The following is a 23,006-nucleotide window of genomic DNA, read 5'->3' as shown; positions in this document are numbered from 1 at the left end:
TACTGTTTGAATCTCCGTAAAACTATAAAGCACTGTTTATTTGACTTGTTAGATTTTTCCAATATCGTGCAGCTATAAATGACTATAGTATTTTTTCATGTAGCAGAGTTTAAGCAATACTATACACAATATATGCTAAAACGTCTATAATTCTATTTTATAATATTAAGCAAAAGGATATTGTCACTCTTTACTTTAAGGTACAATTCTTGCTACTAATAAACCATCAACTAAAAGTTTTAGCTTAATAAAGTACTAATTTGCCACTTATTAATGTTATTAAGGTAATTGTTGAGTTTAGGTATTGAGTACACTGTAAAAAATGTTGTAGTTTTCACGGTAAAAGGGATGTGGAATAAATCAAGAAACTGCTGAGGTTTATATGCATGTTTTCCCACAGAAACTGTGATGTGTGTCAAATGTTATGTAGTTACAACTTGCAATTATGTTTTTGTTCAACTTAATTTGTTAAACTTAAATCACAGAAACTGTAATAGCTACATTAAGTTGAACAAACTTAGTTTGTTTAGGTTTTAACAAGTTGACATAATCAGTTTTGAATTGTACCTTTTTTTAGTAGGGTACTCTAAACAAGACAGAGAGAGAGAGTTTGTATGTTTAGGAAAAGTAAGCCTGCTACAATTGAAACGAGGATGTAAAAACAAAAGTCAGTTTCAGGGGTCAAATCCTGATTACGCTAAAGCACCACTTTACCAAAAGCCACCCACATCAGGTTAACGATCATTATGTTGCAAAGCGATCTCAATGGGTTTATATAAATAGGCGACTGATCACATCTGTACGCAGACTCCATGTATGGCAGTGTCTGAAACATTTTTTAGGGCGTCGAAAGAAACCAGGCGTGTTTTTTTCTCATGAAATAAGGTGAGCTTCCCCTGCTGCGCTCGTGTGGTTTGTGGTAATGCTGTAGTTAGCACTTCATTTGGCCCGAGAACTATAGCTTTAAGACAAACTAAACCCCCTTCATACGTTTCTGATGGTGACATATTCAACACAACGACTGAAAACTTGAACTCTGGCTACAATGGTGGTGTCGAATTATCGGCTCATTTATCATAGCGGGGAGCTTTTTGAACACTAGAAGAGATGGAGATGAGAGTGGTTGTGCTGTTTCTTGTTGTTTCTGTCAGTCTGTCTGAAGGTATGTTTGTCACACACTTTTTTTGGCTGATGTTATCAGAGCAAACGCAACATACAATTCACCACAGAGGAAGATGATAGTGAGATTGGCTTGATAGACTTTACGGAAGTAACAGTATTTTGTGATTTTGCTGGATGGTGTGTAGATTTTTATCTTGTAACCTTACATGCACCATTTAACTGAACCGCCATTAAATAACTAGAAAACCACAGGATGTAAACAAATTGAAGTAACAGGTTGTTTTGGTGGTGTGTTTTTATCATGACAGCATACTAAATTCAAACGTTCAATGCTATTAAAAAGTTTTCAAGGTAGCTCACCATTTATTATTATTATTATTATTATTATTTTTATTATTATATTTATAATTTTAAAAAAATGGTAAATTTGTATACTAGCTAGGCCTATACGTGTCATCTGTTTTAAAATGAAATGTAATCCTGTAATGATGAAAAATTCTTTTAAATGGTGGTTTAGTTTTGATTGGTCAAATGATCCTCCAAAAATTTTTTTTTAAATAAAATAAATAAAAAAAAAAAGACTCAACAGTACTCTGATATGCTGAATGATTAATTTTAGGGATGGGCTGATAAACGGTATAATATCGAATCGTGATAAAAATTTATGTCAATAACAATAAGCTCTGGACTTTTATTTTTACTCTATATTGAGTCAATCCCACAGCAGAAATGTGCGACAATGGGAATCTAAAAGTGTTGATATTAGAAATGTATAAAACTTTCAGCCACCATTTAATGGACCCTCTAAACTTTTGTGGCTTCGGTCATTGTTGGGGTACTGTTTTAAATCTGGAAGCATTAACAACTTGTATCGAAATATATCATGTTCGATATAGAAAATAATTATTGGGATAGCATTTTTGCCATATTGCCCAGCCCTAGTTCTTTTCATTAAACTTTCATTAAAAATTATCTTTTTTATTAAACTCTTGACAAAAAGAATATCGTCTTTGTGACAATTGTAATACATTATTTATATTTATAATACAAGTTAGTATTATGTTGTAATTACATTATAGCAATATTTTAAATACCGGAATATTAAGGTTTAACACTGATGACAATTAATAATTTGTAAGCAGCAAATCAGCATCTTAGAATGATTTCTTTAGGATCACGTGACATTGAAGACTAGAGATTATTTTACAAATCTATTTTGTAATATAAAGGATATTGTCACTCTTTAATTTAAAGTACAATTATAGCTATTTATAAACTATCAACTAAGACCTTAAGCTCAAACTACTTGCTGCTTATTTAAAGTTATTTAGGCAGTAGTTGAGTTTAGGTATTGGGTAGGATTAGATATGTAGAATAAGATTATGCTTTATAAGTTTTAAACAAACAGCATGCTGAATTAAAAAAAGTTAAATGCTATTAAAAAGTTTACAAGGTAGCTTACCGTTTATTACTATTATTATGTTTTTTGCAAAAACTGTAAACTTGTGTAGTAGCTAGACCTACAGTGTATACGTGTCATCTATTTTAAAACGAAATTTAACCCTGTGGTGACGAAAAGTTATTTTAGTTAAAAGTTTTTGATTGGTCAAATGATCCTCCAAAAACAAACCCCAAAAAACAAACCAGAAACAACAACATTCTGAAATGCTAATTATTGGTTGTTTTCTTTATATTTTTTTAAATTCTTAGATAAAAGAGCAGCATTTATTTGGAAAGGAAATCTTACATTATAATGTCTTCTTTGTGACTATTGTAATGCATTCTTTATTCATATTTATTATGTAAGATAGCATAATGTTGTATATACATAATTTTAAACATCGGTATATCATGATTTACTCAAAAAAAAAATTTTTTAACACTGATAAGATTAATAATCATTTGTAAGCAACAAATCAGCATCTTAGAATGATTTCTCAAGGATCACGTGACATTGAAGACTAGAAATTCTTTTGTAATTCTATTTCATGGTATAAAGTGTATTGTCACTCTTTATTTTAAAAGTACAATTCTTGCTATTTATAAACCATCAACTAAGACTTTTAGCTCAATAAACTACTAATTTGCTGCTTATTTAAAGTTATTTAGGCAGTAGTTGAGTTTAAGTATTGGGCAGGATTAGATATGTAGAATAAATCATGCTCTATAAGTTATAAACAAACAGCATGCTGAATTAAAAAAGTTAAATGCTATTAAAAGGGTTTTACAAGGTAGCTCACCTTTTATTATTATTATTATTATATTTATTATTTAAAAAAAACCTGTAAACTTGTATACTAGCTAGGCCTATATGTGTGTCATATATTTTAAAATGATCGTTAATCCTGTAATGATAAAAAGTTATTTTAGATGTTGGTCCAGTTTTGATGGGTCAAATGGTCATCCAAAAAAAAAAAAAAAAAAAAAAAAAAACACAGAACAAAAAAGACAACAATATTCTGAATGCTGATCCTCCCCCCAAAAAAACAGATTAAATTCTTAGATGAAAGAAGCATTTATTTGAAAAGGAAATTTTACATCTGACATTACTCTTTGTGACAACTGTTATGCATTTTTATTAATATTAATAATATAAGCTAGTATTACATTATACTTTACGTTTACTCAAAAACAGAGGTTTTTAACATGGAAAACATTAATCATTTGTAAGAAGTAAATCAGCATCTTAGAAGGATTTTTTAAGTATTACGTGACATGGAAGATTCAAGATTATGTTATAATTCTATCTTACAATTTTACTATTTTACATTGTCACTCTTTATTTGAAAGTACAATTCTTGCTATTTATAAGCCATCAACTAAGTCTTTTAGCTGAATAAACTACTAAATTGCTGCTTATTAATATTATTAAGGTAGTTGAGTTTAGGTATTGGGTAGGATTAGGGATGTGGGATAAGATCATGCTTTATAAGTACTAATCAATAGGCAGGTAGTTGTTACAGCCAATAGTTGATAATGGGAATTGGTATTTAAACTAAATTGTAACAAAGAATAGTTTTAAACAATTTACTTTTTTTTTTAAACATAAGTTTATCATTGTATTCTGGTATGACAAAGTGTAAACACATATAATCAGATAATATAAAGTGGTTAAAATGGGCAAAAACACAACATTAAATTAACCTTTTTAATCAAATAATCTAAATGCAGCCTCAGTGCATGTAAGATAATTTTGGGATAATATTTATACAGTACATTATTTTGATGTTCCCCAATAGACATTTTGCTCACTAGATAACTTTGCAAACATATAATCTCATCACTAACCAAATATTATAACCATAACAGTCTACTATAGCGCTAAAACTCAAGAAATCTGTAGCTGACAAGCTATTAAAGCTTTAGTAGAACTCAATGTCCTAAGTTTTACAAAAAAAATGTACACCTCATAGTTAAAAGAAAAAAAAAAAAATCGGCACTTTTCTCTATAGGATTACACATTATTTTTATGTTCCCAACAGAAATTCTACAGATTATATACAGTTGAATACAAAATGATTTGCCCTCCTGTATAATTAATACCTTTTTGATCATACCAATTTCTAAAAACACATTTATTTTGTTCTTGCCATGATGACAGTACATAATATTTTACTATTTATTTTGCAAGATACTAATATACAGCTTTAACTGGATAAGTTAATGGAAACCGTGTGTTTGTTCTGTATCCAACTGAAAAATAAAATCTTAAGGGTACTAATAACATTGACCTTAGCAATTTTTTAAAATATTATTTTCTTCCCCAGCTAAACTAAAAAAAAAAAAAAAAAAAAAAAGACTTTCTCCAGAAAAAAAGATAATAGGAAATACAGTGAAATATTTCCTTGCTCAGTTGGGAAATATTTGAAAAAGAATAAAAATTTCAAAGGAGCGCTAGTAATTTGTTAATGTTAACCAGCTGATCTGTTAACCTGGTTAAGAACTTTTATTAAAATTAACTTGTAAAATATCTTGCAGCTGGTATGAATTTGCAGACTTACTTGCAGTCAACAGAATGTGCTGCGTTGACGCGAGACTCTTATCATGCGATTAAAAAAATATCGTTGTTAATCTATTCTCAAAGTTGGGTTGGGAGCTGGGTCTATTCTATGCAAGCTATGATTACTTTCAGCTTGATATTTTAGCGCAGATGTATACCTGGCCGAAATTGCACTGTAGGGGGCGAGAACGAGTCTTCGAACCCATGTGTACCTGTGAAATTACAAAAAACAGAAGTGTGCGCACATCAAAAAATTTCAAAGACAGGTGCTCGATCAAAAACAAACATTTGTAGAAAAAGATCCAAAGTAAATCGGCACACTGCCACTTTAGCTCTCAAAGAAATTTTAATGTCACAACGTTTCGACCAACATGGTTTTCATCAGGTAAAGAATTACAAATGGAAGTACTCAAGAAATAGTGAAACAACTACACAGCACCTGCAGTCAATCATCACAATCAGCCAACAAACAGGAGCATTTACATACAATATATATATATATATATATATATATATATATATATATATATATATATATATATATGAAAATATGAGATGCATACATACTATTACAAAAAAGATTTAAAATACAAATCCAAATTTTTACTTTTAACTTCCTCGGAGACAGAGTATTCAATATATAAATCTAGCGCATTACACCTGCACAAAATCACATCAATCAACCACAAGGCATAGGGGAAAACAATTGTGTTCACATATTTAGTATATAACAGTATAGAATATAAATACACAAAAGTCTGTCAATGTCCCCACCCCTTCTCGGCACCTTCACTTGTTCAATGCCGATATATCGTAATGTCGCAAGGTTGTGTTTCGATGCATTAAAATGAACAGAAATAGGATTTCGTTGATCGTTTAATCGTATATTACTTCGGTGTTCAGCAATTCTTGTTTTACCGATGTAGGCTAAACCACAAGGACATTTAATCATATAGATCACATTTTTTGTGTTGCATGAAAATCACACCTTTAATTTTTAATTGCTTACCTGAATGGGGAGGACTAAAATACCTTACCTTCAGGGACTGAGAAAGGATTTACCGACCGTTCAGAACCTCGATCTGCTCTCACTAACATTTGTCGCAGGTTAGGACTCATTTAAAAACAATTCGTGGAGGATCTTTAGAACAATGTCTCATAACAGGATCTGAATTTAAAATATGCCAATGTCTTCGTACTATATTTGCAAATTCATTACTTAAAGCCGAATATTGAATACAAGAGATCCGTGTATTAGAAGGTTTTGGTGTTTTTCGAACCAAAGCTTCTTTTTGTAAGTGTATTTATATTCTATACTGTTATATACTAAATATGTGAACACAATTGTTTTCCCCTATGCCTTGTGGTTGATTGATGTGATTGTGCAGGTGTGATGCACTAGATTTATATATTGAATACTCTGTCTTCGAGGAAGTTAAAAGTTAAAATTTGTATTTGTATTTTAAATATTTTTTGTAATAGTATGTATGCATCTCATATTGTCATATATATTTATATATATTATTGTATGTAAATGCTCCTGTTTGTTGGTTTGTTGGCTGATTGTGATAATTGACTGCAGGTGCTGTGTAGTTGTTTCACTATTTCTTGAGTACTTCCATTTGTAATTCTTTACCTGATGAAGACCATGTCGGTCGAAACGTTGTGACATTAAAATTTCTTTGAGAGCTAAAGTGGCAGTGTGCCGATTTTCTTTGGATCTTTACCTGTGAAATTACCCCATCAAACGTGATGTGCTAACATGGATGCAGTTCACTAGAGTGAATCTGATTAATGTTAGCTACAAATCTAACTATCAGGCACCTGTAGGGTTTATGCGTTCGAGTAAAACAAACAAATAAAAATGGACCGGGCACTTTTTAAAATAAATGACAGTGAATGAAAGTCAAACCGGTGAGCCGTCAGACAAAAAAAGTAACCTTCTGAATCAAATCAGCAGGATGCCCTTCAGGATCTTTCACTTACACTTCAAAGACACTGCTGACTACGCTTACATGGACATCTGTAATCTAGTTAATTGCCTTAAACAATAATGTAATGAAGGTGTTTATGTGAAGTGCTTTCATGTAAGAGTTTCCTGTAATTTTGGGTCACTTTAACTGCAGTTTGGCAGTTTCACTCATAAACATTTCATTCATGCCCCCGTAACAAACTGGGGTATTACACACAAATAAGGAGCAAGGACTGGTGAGTGTGTTATGTAATTTAATAACGCACGCCGAATGGAAAAAAAAAAAAAAACATTCACATTTTACGATGTGTGTGTGTGTGTGTTTGTGGTCCTTACTGACAGCCGTGTGTTGATCTTGTCAGAAAATATGGCAAAAAAGGTCCTACAAGACGGTAATAGTTTGATTGCGGTGTTTACTTCAATAATGCCACTAATATATGCATACTCCATGTCTTAATTCCATTTCTGTTTAGTTCAGTTATGACTTTAGTCGGATTAAGGTAATCCAAAAAACAAAAAAAAAAACAAATGCTGTTTCGAGCTTATGTAGGCCAACAGTTCAAAATTCATGTTTAACTGAATAACACAAGTACATCTCATTGATCATAGAACAGTTTCTCAAGCAGTTTGTGATGCATTTTGAAAACAGGAGATGAGCCCCTGGACTAATGAACCACCTGGCTTGAGAAACCTGTTCTCAAAGACTTACTTTTAGTCATTATTTGGGTAGCACACATATTCTGAATGCCTTCAGCAGAATTTAAATAAGCCATTTTTGTTACGGTCACACAGTGAGGACAAGGAAGGTTATCTCTTTTCATCAATTTATACAAACAAATAGTGCATTGATAAGCAGGTTAGTAAGAGTCTATGCAATGGAGCTGATAAATAGTGATTTACGTTGTAAACAGATAACTTCAAGCAGACATAGAGTGTAAAGTAACTTCCCTTAATGATAGCTTTGTTCATCCACAGGTTGGAGAGAAACATCCACAGGTTAAACGTTCATAGGAGGGGAGAATCATCCACGGAAGAATCAGGGAAAAGATAAGGTGAACCATCAGACATCGATTCCAGCCAAAGACTGACTGGAATCTCAGGGGTTATAAAGGGAGTGCTGATGAGGGGTACAGGTGTGTCCTATTAGAATTCAGGTGATGGTGCTCTGGTGTGATGAGAGGTGGCAGCAGATGGGGAGCGATGATTGGTGCTGAGGGAACGAGATGGGGAGAGAGAGTGGTAGGTGGAGCAGCAGGAACGAGCCGAGGATGTGACAATTTTAATTTTAGATTAATTCCAAGATCACAGTAAAATTGATCTAGATTTTAAAAAAGTATCTATGCCCACCTATAGTAAATATCCAATTGTTAAGATGCATTTGTATCAGTTGCAACTTCCTTATAGAACCCTTAGGTAAACCAATATAAACAGCATTTCAGTAATCAATAATGTAGTCTATTGTCATTTGTTAGGCAAATAACAAACTGACCAGCAGATTTAGCTTTCCTCGATTTGAATTCGGCCATTTGAATAATAAAAAATATAAACCCAAATAATAATACTAATAATGTTGAGCTTCCCAATTTTTTGTAGTCTCTCTTAAAAAAATAGTACATTTGAAAATTCAGAGATAACAACAATAGCCTAATTGTTATTAAAATTGAACTTTAACATGCTTTAGAACATTTTTCATTCAAGAATAAGCTCTAATATTTGTAATAAAAGTTACCTGTGAACTTTATACAGTAGGTTTGTAGTGAAAGATGACTTATGTCAGATTTCGCTTGGTCTTAAAGCCTTCTTCAATTAGTTATTTTCACAATTTATTATGGCATAGCAGTCAAAATAGTACAAATAAGATCATGTCTGGAACAAATTCTGGACGTTTGTCAGTGGAAGGGTGGGTCTTTCGAACCACCTGAACCTCCACTTGTTACAGGCCTGACATTAAAGTCTAAATCATGTCTCCCTATGTTATTCGTGTTCAAAAAATACACAGTAACACTTAATTTCTTACAATAATTTTCCAGTCTGACACAGCATGATAGAAATCGGCATGATTAGTTTAACTCATTCAGTTTAAGTTCAGACAATCAAGTGAAAGTCAGAGGAACTTATTTCATTTAATTAATTACACTGGGGTGCGTTTCCGAAAACCATTGTTAGCCAACTAAGGTCCCAAGCTCCGTCGTTACAAACATAGTTCATTGATTTGGTGTTTCCCAAGTCCATCGTTCCAACGAACATTCGCAAACTGCATCGCAAACTTGTGTGCTTGAAACTACACCACTGAAGCTGTAGTTAGAAACATAGTTCCTGGCTGTGTTCTATTCTCAGTTATCCCCCTATGTCCTATTCGTTTAGAACATTCTAACATTTAAACTTGAAATTATTAAAAAGAAGCACATTAAAGTCATCTCTCTTAGTTATAATTTGCTTTCAAAGTATTTTTACAGTTCAGTTTTAGTGATCTTCATGTTTACAACTGCACTCTCTTCGCAGTGCACTTTGAAAACACTGATGTCATTTTGAACACAGCCGTGGCTCATGATGAAAGCTATAGGTGACCTATTATTTAAAAGTGGAATTTATGTTATGTCTCCAAAGCTCGTGAAAGCAAAAAACATAGCATACTGTCACATACCCGGCTCGTTCCTGCTGCATCAATCACTATTCTCCCTTACCATCATGTTCCCTCAGCTCCCCATCTCCTGCCATCTCTCATCACACCCGAGCGTAATTACCTGAGTACTAACTCGACACACCTGCACCAGCAATCTCCGTCCCCCATAAAGCATCCTAGTCAAGTCACAAGGTTCACCTCTCCTTCTCCCCTGCTCGCCTTCTTCTGTGAATGTTTCCCTCCTCCTGTGGACGTTTACTCCTAACCTGTGGATGTCAAACAGTGAATAAGGGAAGTGACTGTTATTCTCTGATGGCTGAATGAAGTTCCTTGTTTACTTTATGAACTGTTTACAAAACTGATCACTATCCATGAATATTCACTTACCTGCCTCCTCCTGCTGAACAATCCACATTGTTTTGAATATATTGACGAAAGGAGATAACCCTCGTCTTCATTGTGTGACCGTGACACATACGTTAGTTTAATTTATTTTATAGTAGGTTATTTATTAAGTATCTGTATTGTGACATGGGCCTGTTGGTTAGAACATTTCTGCAGTGGTTTGCATGTTTCAAATTGTAAAAGTAGACTTTAAAAAAAGTAAATCAAACAATATCCTACTTATAATAATAATAATAATAATAATTTCCTAATAAATATTACATTTAATTTATTAATAAATAGCCTCATTATTTGTTTATCTATGATATTAGGGGACGTGTTCGCTTTTGTAAGTGATTTTATGTTTTAGAATAGAATATGTAATGTTGTCAATATTTTTAAAGGAAACACAGGCCCTATATGTTCCATTTACATATATTTTAATTAATATGAAAAACGAGTGCATGTTTTCACCAAAAATAATATATATATTTTTTAATGCGTGTGCGAAAAAAAACAATATAATTTGCACAAAGAAATTATGGGGTTCTTCTCTAAAGAAGTTGTTACCACCCCATTTAGAGCATCATAATGGGCGTTTTACATAACTAACGTGATTCAAACGATGGATCTGCAACAGAGAAACTATGGTTTTCGTCACTACATCGTTCTCTTCCCAAACGATGCATCGTACTATGATAGTTCAGCCGCGAGTTACATCGTTGTTTGGGAAACACACCCCTGCTCAATTTTACAGCGTACAGTATTGCGCACTGTCTACTAATATCTGAATCATAAATCACAATTAAATAAAGTGTTGCCTTTTGTTATTGTAATGTTCCTAAAGCAGCAGGATGTATACCTACAACTAGTCCACAGTGTTACAAAAAATCAACTAATCCAGACGATGACTTTCACTGTGAATGGGATGATCCAAACTCTGAGGAGAACCAGACCTACACTCTTTATATATGGTGAGTTCAACTAAAACATTGAGCAAAGACATTAACAGTTTCAACAGTTTCACATAGGTTCATTTGAATCACATGAGTTCATTTGTGAATAACAGCTACCTTCATTACTTGTTAGTACATAATTGTTTGTTAATTAATGTATTAATTGCCACTTTAGTGTATGCTTAATTTAACAATCATGAATTCATATGTTAATGTATAATTATATCATGACTTTACTTGAAGGGGCACATCATCATTAACTCAACCTTAACTACTCATGAACTCTTTATGCACGTCCATCTAGTGCGTTTACACTGAATAACAATAGAAAAGTGTTCTGTCAACATCAACATGAACAGTTTAGAGTTCATGAGTAGTTAATGGTGATATGACCCTCCAAGTACAGTCATGACATAATTATACATTGACATGTTCATGTTGGCTACATTTAGCTTAAATTTAAATGGTAATTAATACATTAACATGTACTAACTTGTTATTAAGGTAACCATTATTCACACATGAACTCTTGTTGTAGTTAAAGTTAGTTCATGATTAGTGCATGCATTAAGTCATCATTAGTTCATAATAAAGTAATGTTTAATTTAGATATTAATACATCATTATTCATGTACTGTTATTGTAAATTGTTACCGTTATTTTAAATCTAATTCTCAATTCGTGGTGTGCACAGGGACAGTGAAAAGAAAACTGCTTTGTATGTGAACACTGGCAATCACACAAAAAAATTCATTGCCTTGGAGGAATTGGGAGTCATCAGTAGCAAGACGGATATATGGGTACAGACAAAAGTGAGCAACCTCACCTGTAATTCAAGCAAAATTTCAGTCATCCTTATTTGCTCAGGTAAGCTTACAGTCCAAGAGATCCATTTAAACTGATGTTTCCTTTTTAAACTACTAAATAACCGTAAATATTTAGGGGCTATTCTGAAATTGTGAGTATATTTTGCATCTCCAAGAAAAACAACCCAGGATCATTCTGAAAACGTTTCTTGAGACCGTGAAATACGTCCCGGCAGCACGTTTTTCTGCAGTTTTTCTTTTTGCGAATCCGCCAGAGGTTTCTGTGTACGCTTTTTGACATCTCAAATTTCCTTCGAGTGCCATTCGCACCTGCTGTTCTCACGTAAACCCACCAGAGACCGCTGTCGACTCACTTTTTGACAGACTTTCTGACTGACTGAGCGAACGATCGGCTGACCCACCCTCCCCTAAACCCAACCAATTTTGTTGATCGACCCAGTGACCCACTTCCCTAAACCCAACCAACACGTTTCAAAAACAATCCAAAAAAATAAAAGCCCTCGTCTGATTTTTTTTTTTTACCACGTTTTCAGATTTTACCACATTCTCACCCTGCTATTCACTTGTTTTTTTTTTTTTTTGGATTCTGTTTTTGTCTTACCTGCTTTCTGGAACTGCTCTTCACCGAACTCGAACCCCCATCTTCGTGGTCAACTCCTCTCTGCATCTCAAATCCGCTGACGTACGTGGTGCGCTAACGGGACAAACTGGTTGCAGCCAGAATGCCGTCCATACGGAGGTAAGCGGTCAGCTGGTAAGCGGGAAAAGGAACGGCGTCACACCACCCTGTAACGTTCGTTTAAAAAATTAAATGCAGCCATACGTACCTCCGCCTACGTAATTCGCTGTGTCCAGAAACGTCTGCAGGGCTACGTTTTCATAATGAGCCTGTGTTGAAGAAAAACTTGATATTATTTTTCCAAAAGCTTTATTGAAAAAGTTTTGAATAATAATTGATATAAAATATAAACTAATTGTAACACGGTGAGTGACTCAGACAACAGAGTTCAGATCCACGTGCAAACAGATGTATGAAGGCAGTCCAGAATCGTAATCAAAGGATCAGGCAAGAGATCGAAAGGCAGGCAGCAGACAGGAATAACTAGATAACAAGGCTAGGGTAAATACACGGAGAAACAAGACAAAGGAAACGCGTTGTAATGTCACTATAACAGAAAACAAGACTCTGCCATGGGAATGAGTGAGTGTACTGTTTAAATAGTGTGTGTGTAATCAGTCTTTGACAATCCTCAGGTGGTGCGAGTGTAATCAGTCAGAATGAGAAAGCATGGGTGTGTGTGTGAGCAAAGTGCATGTATGAAAATGTAGTCCAGAAATGGCAGATTTGTAGTCCATAAGTTATTGTGAATAGGATCCAGCGATCTTGCGAGTTACGATCGCTGGGGATCGTGACAGAGCCCCCCCTCTAAGGAGTGGCTTCCAGACACTCCTAATACTGTTCAGGCAGGAGGTGGAGTAGAGGTGGAACAGGGGGAGGGATGAAGGGCCAGGACCATGCAGTGGAGGCGTACCTGAAAAATGGGGCTGAGGAGGGCCTGGAGCGTGGAGCTGTGGAAGGCCTGGAGAGTGGAGCTGCGGAGGGCCTGGAGCGTGAAGCTGCAGAGGGCCTGGAGAGTGGAGCTGCGGAGGTCCTGGAGCGTGGAGCTGCGGAGGGCCTGGAGATTGGAGCTGCAGTGGCCCTGGATCATGGAACTGTGGTAGGCCTGGAGATGTGGAGGCCCTGGATCATGGGACTGCAGTGAGTCAAGAGGCTTGGATTCAAGGAGTACTAGCAGTTCTTTTAACTCCAGTGGTTCAGGAGGCTTGGGTTCAAGGAGTACTGACATTCTTTTAACTCCAGTGGATCAGGAGGCTTGAGTTCAAGGAGTACTGGCAGTTCTTTCAACCCAAGTGGGTCAGGAGGCTTGGATTCAAGGAGTACTGGCAGTTCTTTTAACTCCAGTGGATCAGGAGGCTTGGGTTCAAGGAGTACTGGTAATTCTTTTAATTCCAGTGGATCAGGAGGCTTGGGTTCAAGAAGCACCGGCAGTTCTTTCAACCCCAGTGGGTCAAGAGGCTTGGATTCAAGGAGTACTGGCAGATCTTTTAACTCCAGTGGATCTGGAGGCTTGGGTTCAAGGAGCATAGAGAAATCACCTGGCTCTGGCGGCTCTGGGAAGTCCTGAGGCCGTGGAAGCCCTTCGTGTGACTTAGGCGGCGGCTCGGACCCTTTGTGAGACTCAGGCGGCGGTTCATAACCTTCGTGTGACTCAGGCAGCGGCTCGGATTCTTCGTTATACTCAGGCGGCGGCAGCAGTGGCTCTGGCAGCTCTGGCAGTACTGATGGCAATGGTTCTGGCAGCTCTGGCGGCGGCGGCTACTCTGGCAGCTGTGGCGGCGGTGGCGACTCTGGCAGCCGCTCTGGTAGCTCTGGCGGCGGCGGCAACTCTGGCAGCTCTGGCGGCGATGGCCGCTCTGGCGGCGGCGTCGTCGAATCTGGCAACTCTGGCGGCGGCGGCAACTCTGGCGGCAGCTCTGGCGACGTCGACTCTGGCAGCTCTGGCGCCGTTGACTCTAGTGGCGGCATCGACTCTGGCAGCTCTGGTAGCTTTGGCAGCACTGGCAGTAGTGGCTCTGGCAATGGCCTTTCAGGAACAGACTCGGGACAGGAAGCCATCTTGTGAGCTGGAGGCGGCCATCTTGTGAGCTGGAGGACTGAAGGCGGCCATCTTGTCGGACGATGTACCATAGACTGGAGAGATGGTGATGCCAGCATTAATGTCTCGGTGGAGTGTACAGCGAGCCCTGTTGTCCTCTGGTCACGCTGTACACTTCTCTAATGTCCAGTGGGGTTCGTACAGTGGCATGCCTGAATAAAGGGGCTCAGATAACCCACCATGGAAAAATATCATCAGGCACAAATTGTCCATAGATGTTAGGTGGGCTACCCGAATAAAGTCCTCAACATAGTCTTCGATAGAGCGATATCCCTGACGAAGACGCATGAGTTGAGCTCCTGCTGGACCCATTGTTTGACCGAGTCTTCTGTAACACGTGGAGTGACACAGACAACAGTGTTCGGATCCACGTGCAGGTTTATTGGGTAGTCAGGCAAGCAATGGTCAACACGGGTGCAAACAGATGTATGAAGGCAGTCCAGAATCGTAGTCAAAGGATCAGGCGAGAGGTCGAAAGGCAGGCGGCAGACAGGGATAACTAGATAACAAGGCTAGGGAAAATACACGGAGAAACAAGACAAAAGAAACGCGTTGTAATGTCACTATAACAGAAAACAAGACTCGGCCATGGGAATGAGTGAGTGTGCTGTTTAAATAGTGTGTGTAATCAGTCTTTGACAATCCTCAGGTGGTGAGAGTGTAATCAGTCAGAATGAGGAAGTGTGTGTGTGTGTGTGTGTGTGTGTGTGTGTGTGTGTATGTGTGTGTGTGTAAGTGAGCGAAGTGCAGGTATGAAAATGTAGTCCAGAAATGGCGGATTTGTAGAAGTTATTGTGAATGGGATCCAGCGATCTTGCGAGTTACGATTGCTGGGGATCGTGACACTAATATAAAATATATCAAGTCATCTCTAAAAAAACTAATGTTTGTGTGTGTATTTCTATTTAGGCACATGTAGTCTTAGAGACTTAACGACTTCCACTGTACCAATATTTGATAGTCTCTGCCTCCTGAATAAGCTTTTTCTTTCAGCTTAGTCTAATTTGTATATTTGTAATGTGTTTACTCTGTTAAATAAAAATTTGCATGAAATATCTATTTTCTGTATTTTTCTCCCTAACATGTACTCACTCTTAATTTTTCAACAGTCAAATACAGTAAACCTAACATTGCCAGCATGGAAAGGTCAGCTGGAAACCTGTTTCTCAGTCTGGACGAACCGAAGGATAATAAGAGCATTATATATGAGATCAGATGGAGGGAGAGAGGCTCTGAATGGCAGAATGTAAGATGCTTCAGAAATTCTGATATTCTGATGGCTTGAAGTGAATGTGGTATTTTGATAATATTTGATATGTTCTAAAATTGCAGGCGACATTTGAAACTAAGGAGAACACTTACAAAGGTAAGAAATCTTAAGCTGTTCATTCAATTGATTCACATGCTAAAATAAGGCAGCTGCATATTACAATGATCTTTATGTTTCTAATAAACAAGACTCAAATGAATAGTTCACCCCAAAAAAAATATTTGATCATCTACTCACCTTTTACTTGTTCCGTACTTATTTTTTTGTTTGTTTTTTCATTGTAAAAAGCAATTAACTTTACTTTAAAGCGAGTAAACTCTTTGCCTTATATATACAAACTGCATAATTATAAAAATGAAGTCAATGGGTTTATTGACTTTTATAAGTAAAAACACAATTTTTACTCACTTTTTGAAAGTAACTAATCGCTAGGCCCACATGAAATCTGCGCGCACAGAAATTCACAATTTCCTCAGATTTTTAGCCCATCATTGAATCTATGTATTTACGTGTGTAAATTTTAATTAAAGTTTTTTTATTAATTTCTCTACTATTGTTGTAATATAATAATAATAATAATAATAATAATAATATCAAATTAATCATACAATTTTGTCACAATCACCAGTGATCGAGCAGCTGCAGATCGCTGACAAACACACAGTTCGCTAACGGACTATAAATCTGTCTGTATATGGACTACAAGATCCAGTCATGCAACACACACACACACCTGCTCCAAGTTTCCATTGAGTAGACTCACACAGCTGATGCTGCTTATGGACTGATTACACTACACATATATATGGCTCACTTTGAGACTTTCATTGCTGAGTCTTGTTAAACTGAATAGTGAACATTATGATGCGGTTGCCTTGCCCCTTGCTTTGTTTTGTTTGTTTAGTCCTGTCTGCTGCCTGCCCTTATGACCATCCGCCAGTTTTATGACTCTGGATTTCCTGTATACATCTGTTTGCCCCTGTCTTGACAGTTGCTTGTCCGACTATTCTTAATAAACCTGCATTTGGATCCGCACTCCCTTGTCAGCGTCAACTTAACATTACAGATTTATTTACAATTTTTGGCTAAGTTCCTTTATTAATCAGGGGTCACGACAGCGGAATGAACGGCCAACTTATCCAGCATATGTTTTACGCAGCGGATGGCCTTCCAGCTGCAACCCATCACTGGGAAACACCTATACACTCATTCACACACAAACACTACAGACAATTTAGCTTACCCAATTCACCTATAGCACATGTCTTTGGACTGTTGGTGAAACCCGTGCCAACACAGGGAGAACATGCAAAATCCACACAGAAATACCAACTGACCAAGCCAAGGCTCGAACCAGCAACCTTCTTACTGTGAGCCGACAGCGTTACCCCATGTGCCACCGCGTTTATGGTTATTTAGAATATATTAAGTATACTTACTGTTACCTAAACTGCAAAAAAATTTATAAAATTTACGGTAAAAATTGGCAGCTGTGGTTGCTAGAATTAGAATTAAGTGCGATTTAAAAATGGTTGCCTCTTTATTTTTTATGTTTTATTTTTTATTTTTTAACTTATGTATTTAATTGTGTTTTGTTACATGTAACCACTTGTAGTGTTTCTGGTTAACTCTTTTTATTCTCATATCACGCCTAAAACTACGTTGAAAACGTGACGTGTGCCATTTTGTTTACGCATTTAAATGCATTCGTGAGCTCGTGAACCACTGCCAATTGTCGTAGCTATTGCCACCGTCACCTGTTCCTACACATGTGCAGCTGTCAAGTTTCAAAATAGTTCAGTTTTTGACATTGTGTGGATTAATACTGAATGTGTGTCACTGTTTTTACTTATGATTTAGAATAGAGCAATATGCTGGTATTAAACTGCCTTGTTTTAATGCACTCCTGCATTGGGCTCACACATACTGTACACTCTGCACTCTGACTACTTCAAAATAGGTGATAAGCCGTGGTTGGCAATTCTCTCTGTCTCGCGCTGAACCCAGTCGACCAATCATAACAGACTGGGTCATCGGACCAATCAGCGCAGATTAGCATCGCACTAAGGAGGGGTTTGGGAACAAATTAATCGCTGAACGAATCATATAAGAGTCATTGGGATAATTAGGTCAAAATAAATGCATATTATAAGACAATGAAAGTGTTTTTTGAATTTCATGCATATCAGCCTGTTGTTGGAGACCCCCAAAACCAAAATATGACCTTTTATAATGCAAAATAGGGGCTCTTTAAAAGGAAAGTGTTGTCATTTATTGCTACTTATTTTTTCTCCAAAAATGACAAGGAGTAACAAATGTTTAAAAAAATTCTACATTTTATGTTAAATCTTTTTTAAATCAAGCTTCATGATCTTACTATAAAAGAACAGACTATCCATTAAGGACTGCAGTATTTATATTTTTATCTTCCACTCGGCAGCATTTTAAAAGTTGTCATTGGTACTTCAAATATGTGTTTTTGTTTCCACCTTTAACCTATTTGTCTGTATACTGATAGAATACTTTAAGATATTTATTCAACTTTGCATACGAAAATAATTCAATTTGATGAAAAGAATTCCGCCTCTCATTTGATTTTTTTATTTTATTTATTTATTTATTTTTGCTACTTTTACTTTTTATATACAATCATTTGAAGCTGTCCTTTTTTGGCAAGATGCATTTATTTGAGATAATAAAATTCTTGCTCATTATCTGTACTTTAGCATTCTTTTGAATGTTTGTTACACCCCAATGATAAACCCTTTAATTATCTCACTATTGGAAGATTGTGTCCAAAAACTGATGGAAATGATTGTTTCTGTAGATTTATACACACTACCTCTACAGAACCAGACTGTCTACCAGATCCAGCTGAGGCGGCAGGCCAAACTACACTCACCTCAGTGTAATGACTCACATTCTCTGTGGAGCGACTGGAGCGCACTGACGGATATTCCCTTAGGTTTGTATTCATCTTTGTTAATTTCACAGTGTAAAAGCCATTTTTAAGTAAGAAAAAACCTCTTAATAAATGTAACACCTTTCTGCAGAAATCCACGTTCCACCTGTAATACACTTGGAGGAAAAAGTTTGGTCAAATGGTACCAGGGATATTAAAATCACCTGGGCTGTAAGTATAAGAGGCCAAATGTCCTTATAATAATAAAAAATAAGCATAACAAATAAGATGTATGTATTCTGATTACGATTATAAAAATGTCCATCCCTTTGCATTGCATACTTTTAACATAACTGAGGTAATAAACCTTGTGATTTATATTTGTTAGTTAAACAAAATTGAATCAAATAAGAACAAGATTTATGTAATCATATCAATACATAAAATGTGTTTTAAGTGCTGCTTATTATTTTTTCAATTTTTGTCAATTTAGCCCTTGAATATTAAGTACACCATTCCCATAGAATTTAACTAATTGGATCTTTTTCTACAGCTAGATATATTTATACCTTATTTACGTCTCTTAGCTGATTAAATCTAAAAAAATTTAACAGATTTTGATTGATTCGAAGGAATCTGACAACATACAAAAACCCTGACAAATAAAATCTAAAGGTTTCAAACAGTTAATAATAAACCTCATAGTGATTCATTTTTAAGTGTATATACTGTTGAAAATTATCTGTGATTTTAATGGTAATAAACTGTAAAAGTGCTAAACTTTCCATAACATGTTAAATAACCATCACTTTCCCAGAATTTCCTGCATGACACTTAATTTTTTATTCATATCTTTTGTTGACATTGCTATGGTTCTTTTTAGGGGTCTTTTCTCTTATGAAAATGCACATTAAAGTGTTATTTTAATGTCGATAAGTAATGTTTCTTGCATTAATTTTATATGTGTTACCATGATGGTGTTAGCTCAGTGAATGAGAGTCTTCTGTATATGTTTCTCTGCTTGTAAGAACAGTTGCATGTGATGAGCATTGGTTTATTATAACTTTCTTATCCCCACATGCTTATGGTTGCATTTTGGCCTGTAGCTGTTAGTACTTCAAAACATTGCTGTATGATAAAAAATAAACATAATAATAATTATGAAATACAGCAAGTTACTGTAAAACCTAGGAATTAATTTTTTGTTCTTACCGTATTTTAATGATTAAATTCCATTTTTTTTACTGTAAATTTTATAGATTTTTTTGCAGTTTAGGTAACAGTAAGTATCCTTAATATATTCTAAATAACCATAAACACGGTGGCACATTGGGTAACGCTGTCGACTCACAGTAAGAAGGTTGCTGGTTCGAGCCTCGGCTGGGTCAGTTGGTATTTCTGTGTGGATTTTGCATGTTCTCCCTGTGTTGGCTCGGGTTTCACCAACAGTCCAAAGACATGTGCTATAGGTGAATTGGGTAAGCTAAATTGTCTGTAGTGTTTGTGTGTGAATAAGTGTATAGGTGTTTCCCAGTGATGGGTTGCAGCTGGAAGGGCATCTGCTGCGTAAAATATATGCTGGATAAGTTGGCGGTTCATTCCGCTGTCGTGACCCCGGATTAATAAAGGGACTTAGCCAAAAATTATTATGGTTCTTTTTAGTTTCTTGTTATTATATTCTCTCTGTAATCAACGAAATACGGTAATTTACTGTAAAATTAGGTGGCACAGTAGCTCAGGGGTTAGCACTGTTGCCTCACAGCAAGAAGGTTGCTGGTTCAAGTCCCGGCTGAGCCAGTCTGTGTGCATGTTCTTGCCGCGTTGGTGTGGGTTTCCTCCAGGTGCTCTGGTTTCCCCCACAGTCCAAAGACATGCACTATAGGTAAATTGGATTAACTAAATTGTCAGTAGTGTATGAGTGTAATCGAGTGTGTATTTGGCGACTACAGATAATTAAAGGACTAAGGCGAAGGAAAAAGAATGAATGAGAATGTAAAATTCTTGAATTTATTTTACACACTTTTTAATTTTTATTTACTAATTTATTTTACAAGTTTTTTTAACTGTTAAATTCTGACAACCACAGCTGCCATTTTTTACTGTAAAATTTACAGATTTATTTTTAGTGTTGAAATTTGATATGATGGATGCTCAAATGTCATTTTCTCCAGGCCACATCTGCAGAAGAGACTGTTGGAGGTGTGACTTATAATATGAACCTCTCTCTTTGGTCTTGTGGAAAACCCAAGAGAATTCAACTCTCGACTTTGAATCAAACATTTAACATTTCAGTAACCTATTCAGAGGCCAGGATTTCCATTATTGCAACTAACAAGGTTGGAAGATCAGCACCACAGAAGATCATCATTCCTCCTGTGAAACACCAAAACGGTGAGGAGTTTTATGTACTTGAGTGTTTTTACTTGATTGCTGTACTTCAGTGTTATTTTTGGGAGATTTGTAATTCACTGGGTTACTGACTACTTTCACTTAAGTACATTTATAAAAAACAAATTGTAGTTTTTACTTCTTACAATTTCATTTAAGCACAAAAGTTAGTTGTTGGTTTATTTACTTCATATTTACTTCGTTTCATTTTAAATGTGTTTTGCATTGTTTTAACTTATACAGGGAAAAAAAAAACACTTGACAAGTCTCTTCTAGATTCATTATTTGTAGTTATGCTTGAGTAAATATTTGAGTAAAACTTTTTTTTTTTCTTACCAAAACCACTGATTATTAATTTCAAATTTACAATAAATATGTTGTCGTTAAGAGCTGTTTTCCATAAAAATAACTAAAAAGGCCCTTGTTTTCGGATGTTTACATTCATTTACATTCATTTTTAGATGACTGTTATGATCACCAGCAATTTAGTCTTTGCAGATCACTGGAAAGACTCTCTATCATCCACCCAACTACACATCTGCCACTTAACTGAACTAAATATCCCATCATGTACCGTACTCACACACCAGTTCCAGATTACCCATGACCAACAGACATTTTCTGATGTAAAATAAAACATAAATTACAATTATTTTATTTAAGAGTTGTAAGAAATATTATGATCTTGTAAGAAATTTATTTATTTTTTTACTCAAACTCATATCGAATCCAAAAAATCCTGAGAAACATAGAATTTTCCAGGGGTTTCTACTCATTTTTCTGTACCTGTTTATTAATAATTATGATTTAAAATGATGAATCAATAATTTGAATAATTTGTTTCTATCATTTTTCATTTTAATAACCTACTTTTACTTGTTTAATACTTAGGTGCGAAATTAAATGCTGCATTATTTTAATTAGTTAATTTATTTTACTTTACTTTTTAGTATATTTTCAGCCAGATAGTTGTACATTTAATTGAGTAAAAGTTTTATTCCATATCTGGACTTTCATTTTGTGTGTTTAAAATGATGCAGCCGTAAGGTTTGTGTTAATTCATAAATTACTTCTAATCCAAAAAAACAAACAAACCTGAAAGTACGTAAATATATGGTGAATAACTATAAACTAACTTTCCCAGAATTCCCTGCATGACACCTTTTTAATGCTTTTTTTGTTCACATAACCATGGTTCTTTTTATTTTTTTTATCAAATGTACATTTTTTTTAAGTTTCAACCATATTGTTGGGCATAATTCTGAAAATCAAAGCTGCCTTTTTAAATTTTTTTTGGAAAATGCCAATTCATATATGATTTTGTTGATCTATCATTTTCAGAATGTGTCACTTTCACAAATATCACCAAGGCTAAGAAAATATGCTTAGAATGGTACAAGATGGAAGACGGCGAGATCCTACCAAACACAGTAAAAAAATCCAGAGAGAAATTGGCCAAGGACATTAAAAATGGTGCAGATTGAACTCTGTTATTTAGTGTTGAGCACTATTTTACATGTGTCAGATTAGCAAGTTTTCTCTATGCTAATGAGTGTCTCTTGTATTAATTACAGAAGTGCAGAAGTTTGTACGTCATTATTACATTCTTCACGTTTTTAGCAAAAAACATCAAACTGCTGAGATGTGTCCCTTTTACTCAAAAGAAGGAGGTACCACACAAGTTTAATATAATTGTTTTATTATATTTAACAGTGTTCTTAATTTATTATTGTTGGCAAAGATTAAGTATGCTGCATAAGATAATATCTGAATGTACAGTGCATCCGGAAAATATTCAAAGCGCCTCACTTTTTCCACATTTTTTTGTTACAGTCTTATTTCAAA

General features: G+C 35.4%; 1 protein-coding gene across 1 annotated transcript in view; it reads left to right on the top strand.

The window, feature by feature from the left end:
* The first annotated feature begins 1,027 nt into the window (after positions 1-1,027).
* The window catches only part of il12rb1 (interleukin 12 receptor subunit beta 1), a 36,676-nt gene continuing 14,697 nt past the window's right edge, over positions 1,028-23,006 (top strand). The window contains exons 1-10 of the mRNA XM_056467660.1: positions 1,028-1,162; positions 10,949-11,075; positions 11,752-11,924; positions 15,711-15,847; positions 15,934-15,967; positions 18,699-18,836; positions 18,925-19,004; positions 20,945-21,164; positions 22,503-22,634; positions 22,736-22,831. Coding sequence (XP_056323635.1) covers positions 1,108-1,162; positions 10,949-11,075; positions 11,752-11,924; positions 15,711-15,847; positions 15,934-15,967; positions 18,699-18,836; positions 18,925-19,004; positions 20,945-21,164; positions 22,503-22,634; positions 22,736-22,831 — 1,192 coding nt within the window. The 5' untranslated portion in view covers positions 1,028-1,107. The remainder of the gene's footprint in view (positions 1,163-10,948; positions 11,076-11,751; positions 11,925-15,710; positions 15,848-15,933; positions 15,968-18,698; positions 18,837-18,924; positions 19,005-20,944; positions 21,165-22,502; positions 22,635-22,735; positions 22,832-23,006) is intronic.

This window comes from Danio aesculapii, chromosome 11 (assembly GCF_903798145.1).
Source record: "Danio aesculapii chromosome 11, fDanAes4.1, whole genome shotgun sequence".
Classification (NCBI taxonomy): Eukaryota; Metazoa; Chordata; class Actinopteri; order Cypriniformes; family Danionidae; genus Danio; species Danio aesculapii.
Note: the sequence above shows the minus strand (reverse complement) of the source record. Positions and strands in the feature narration are given on the sequence as shown.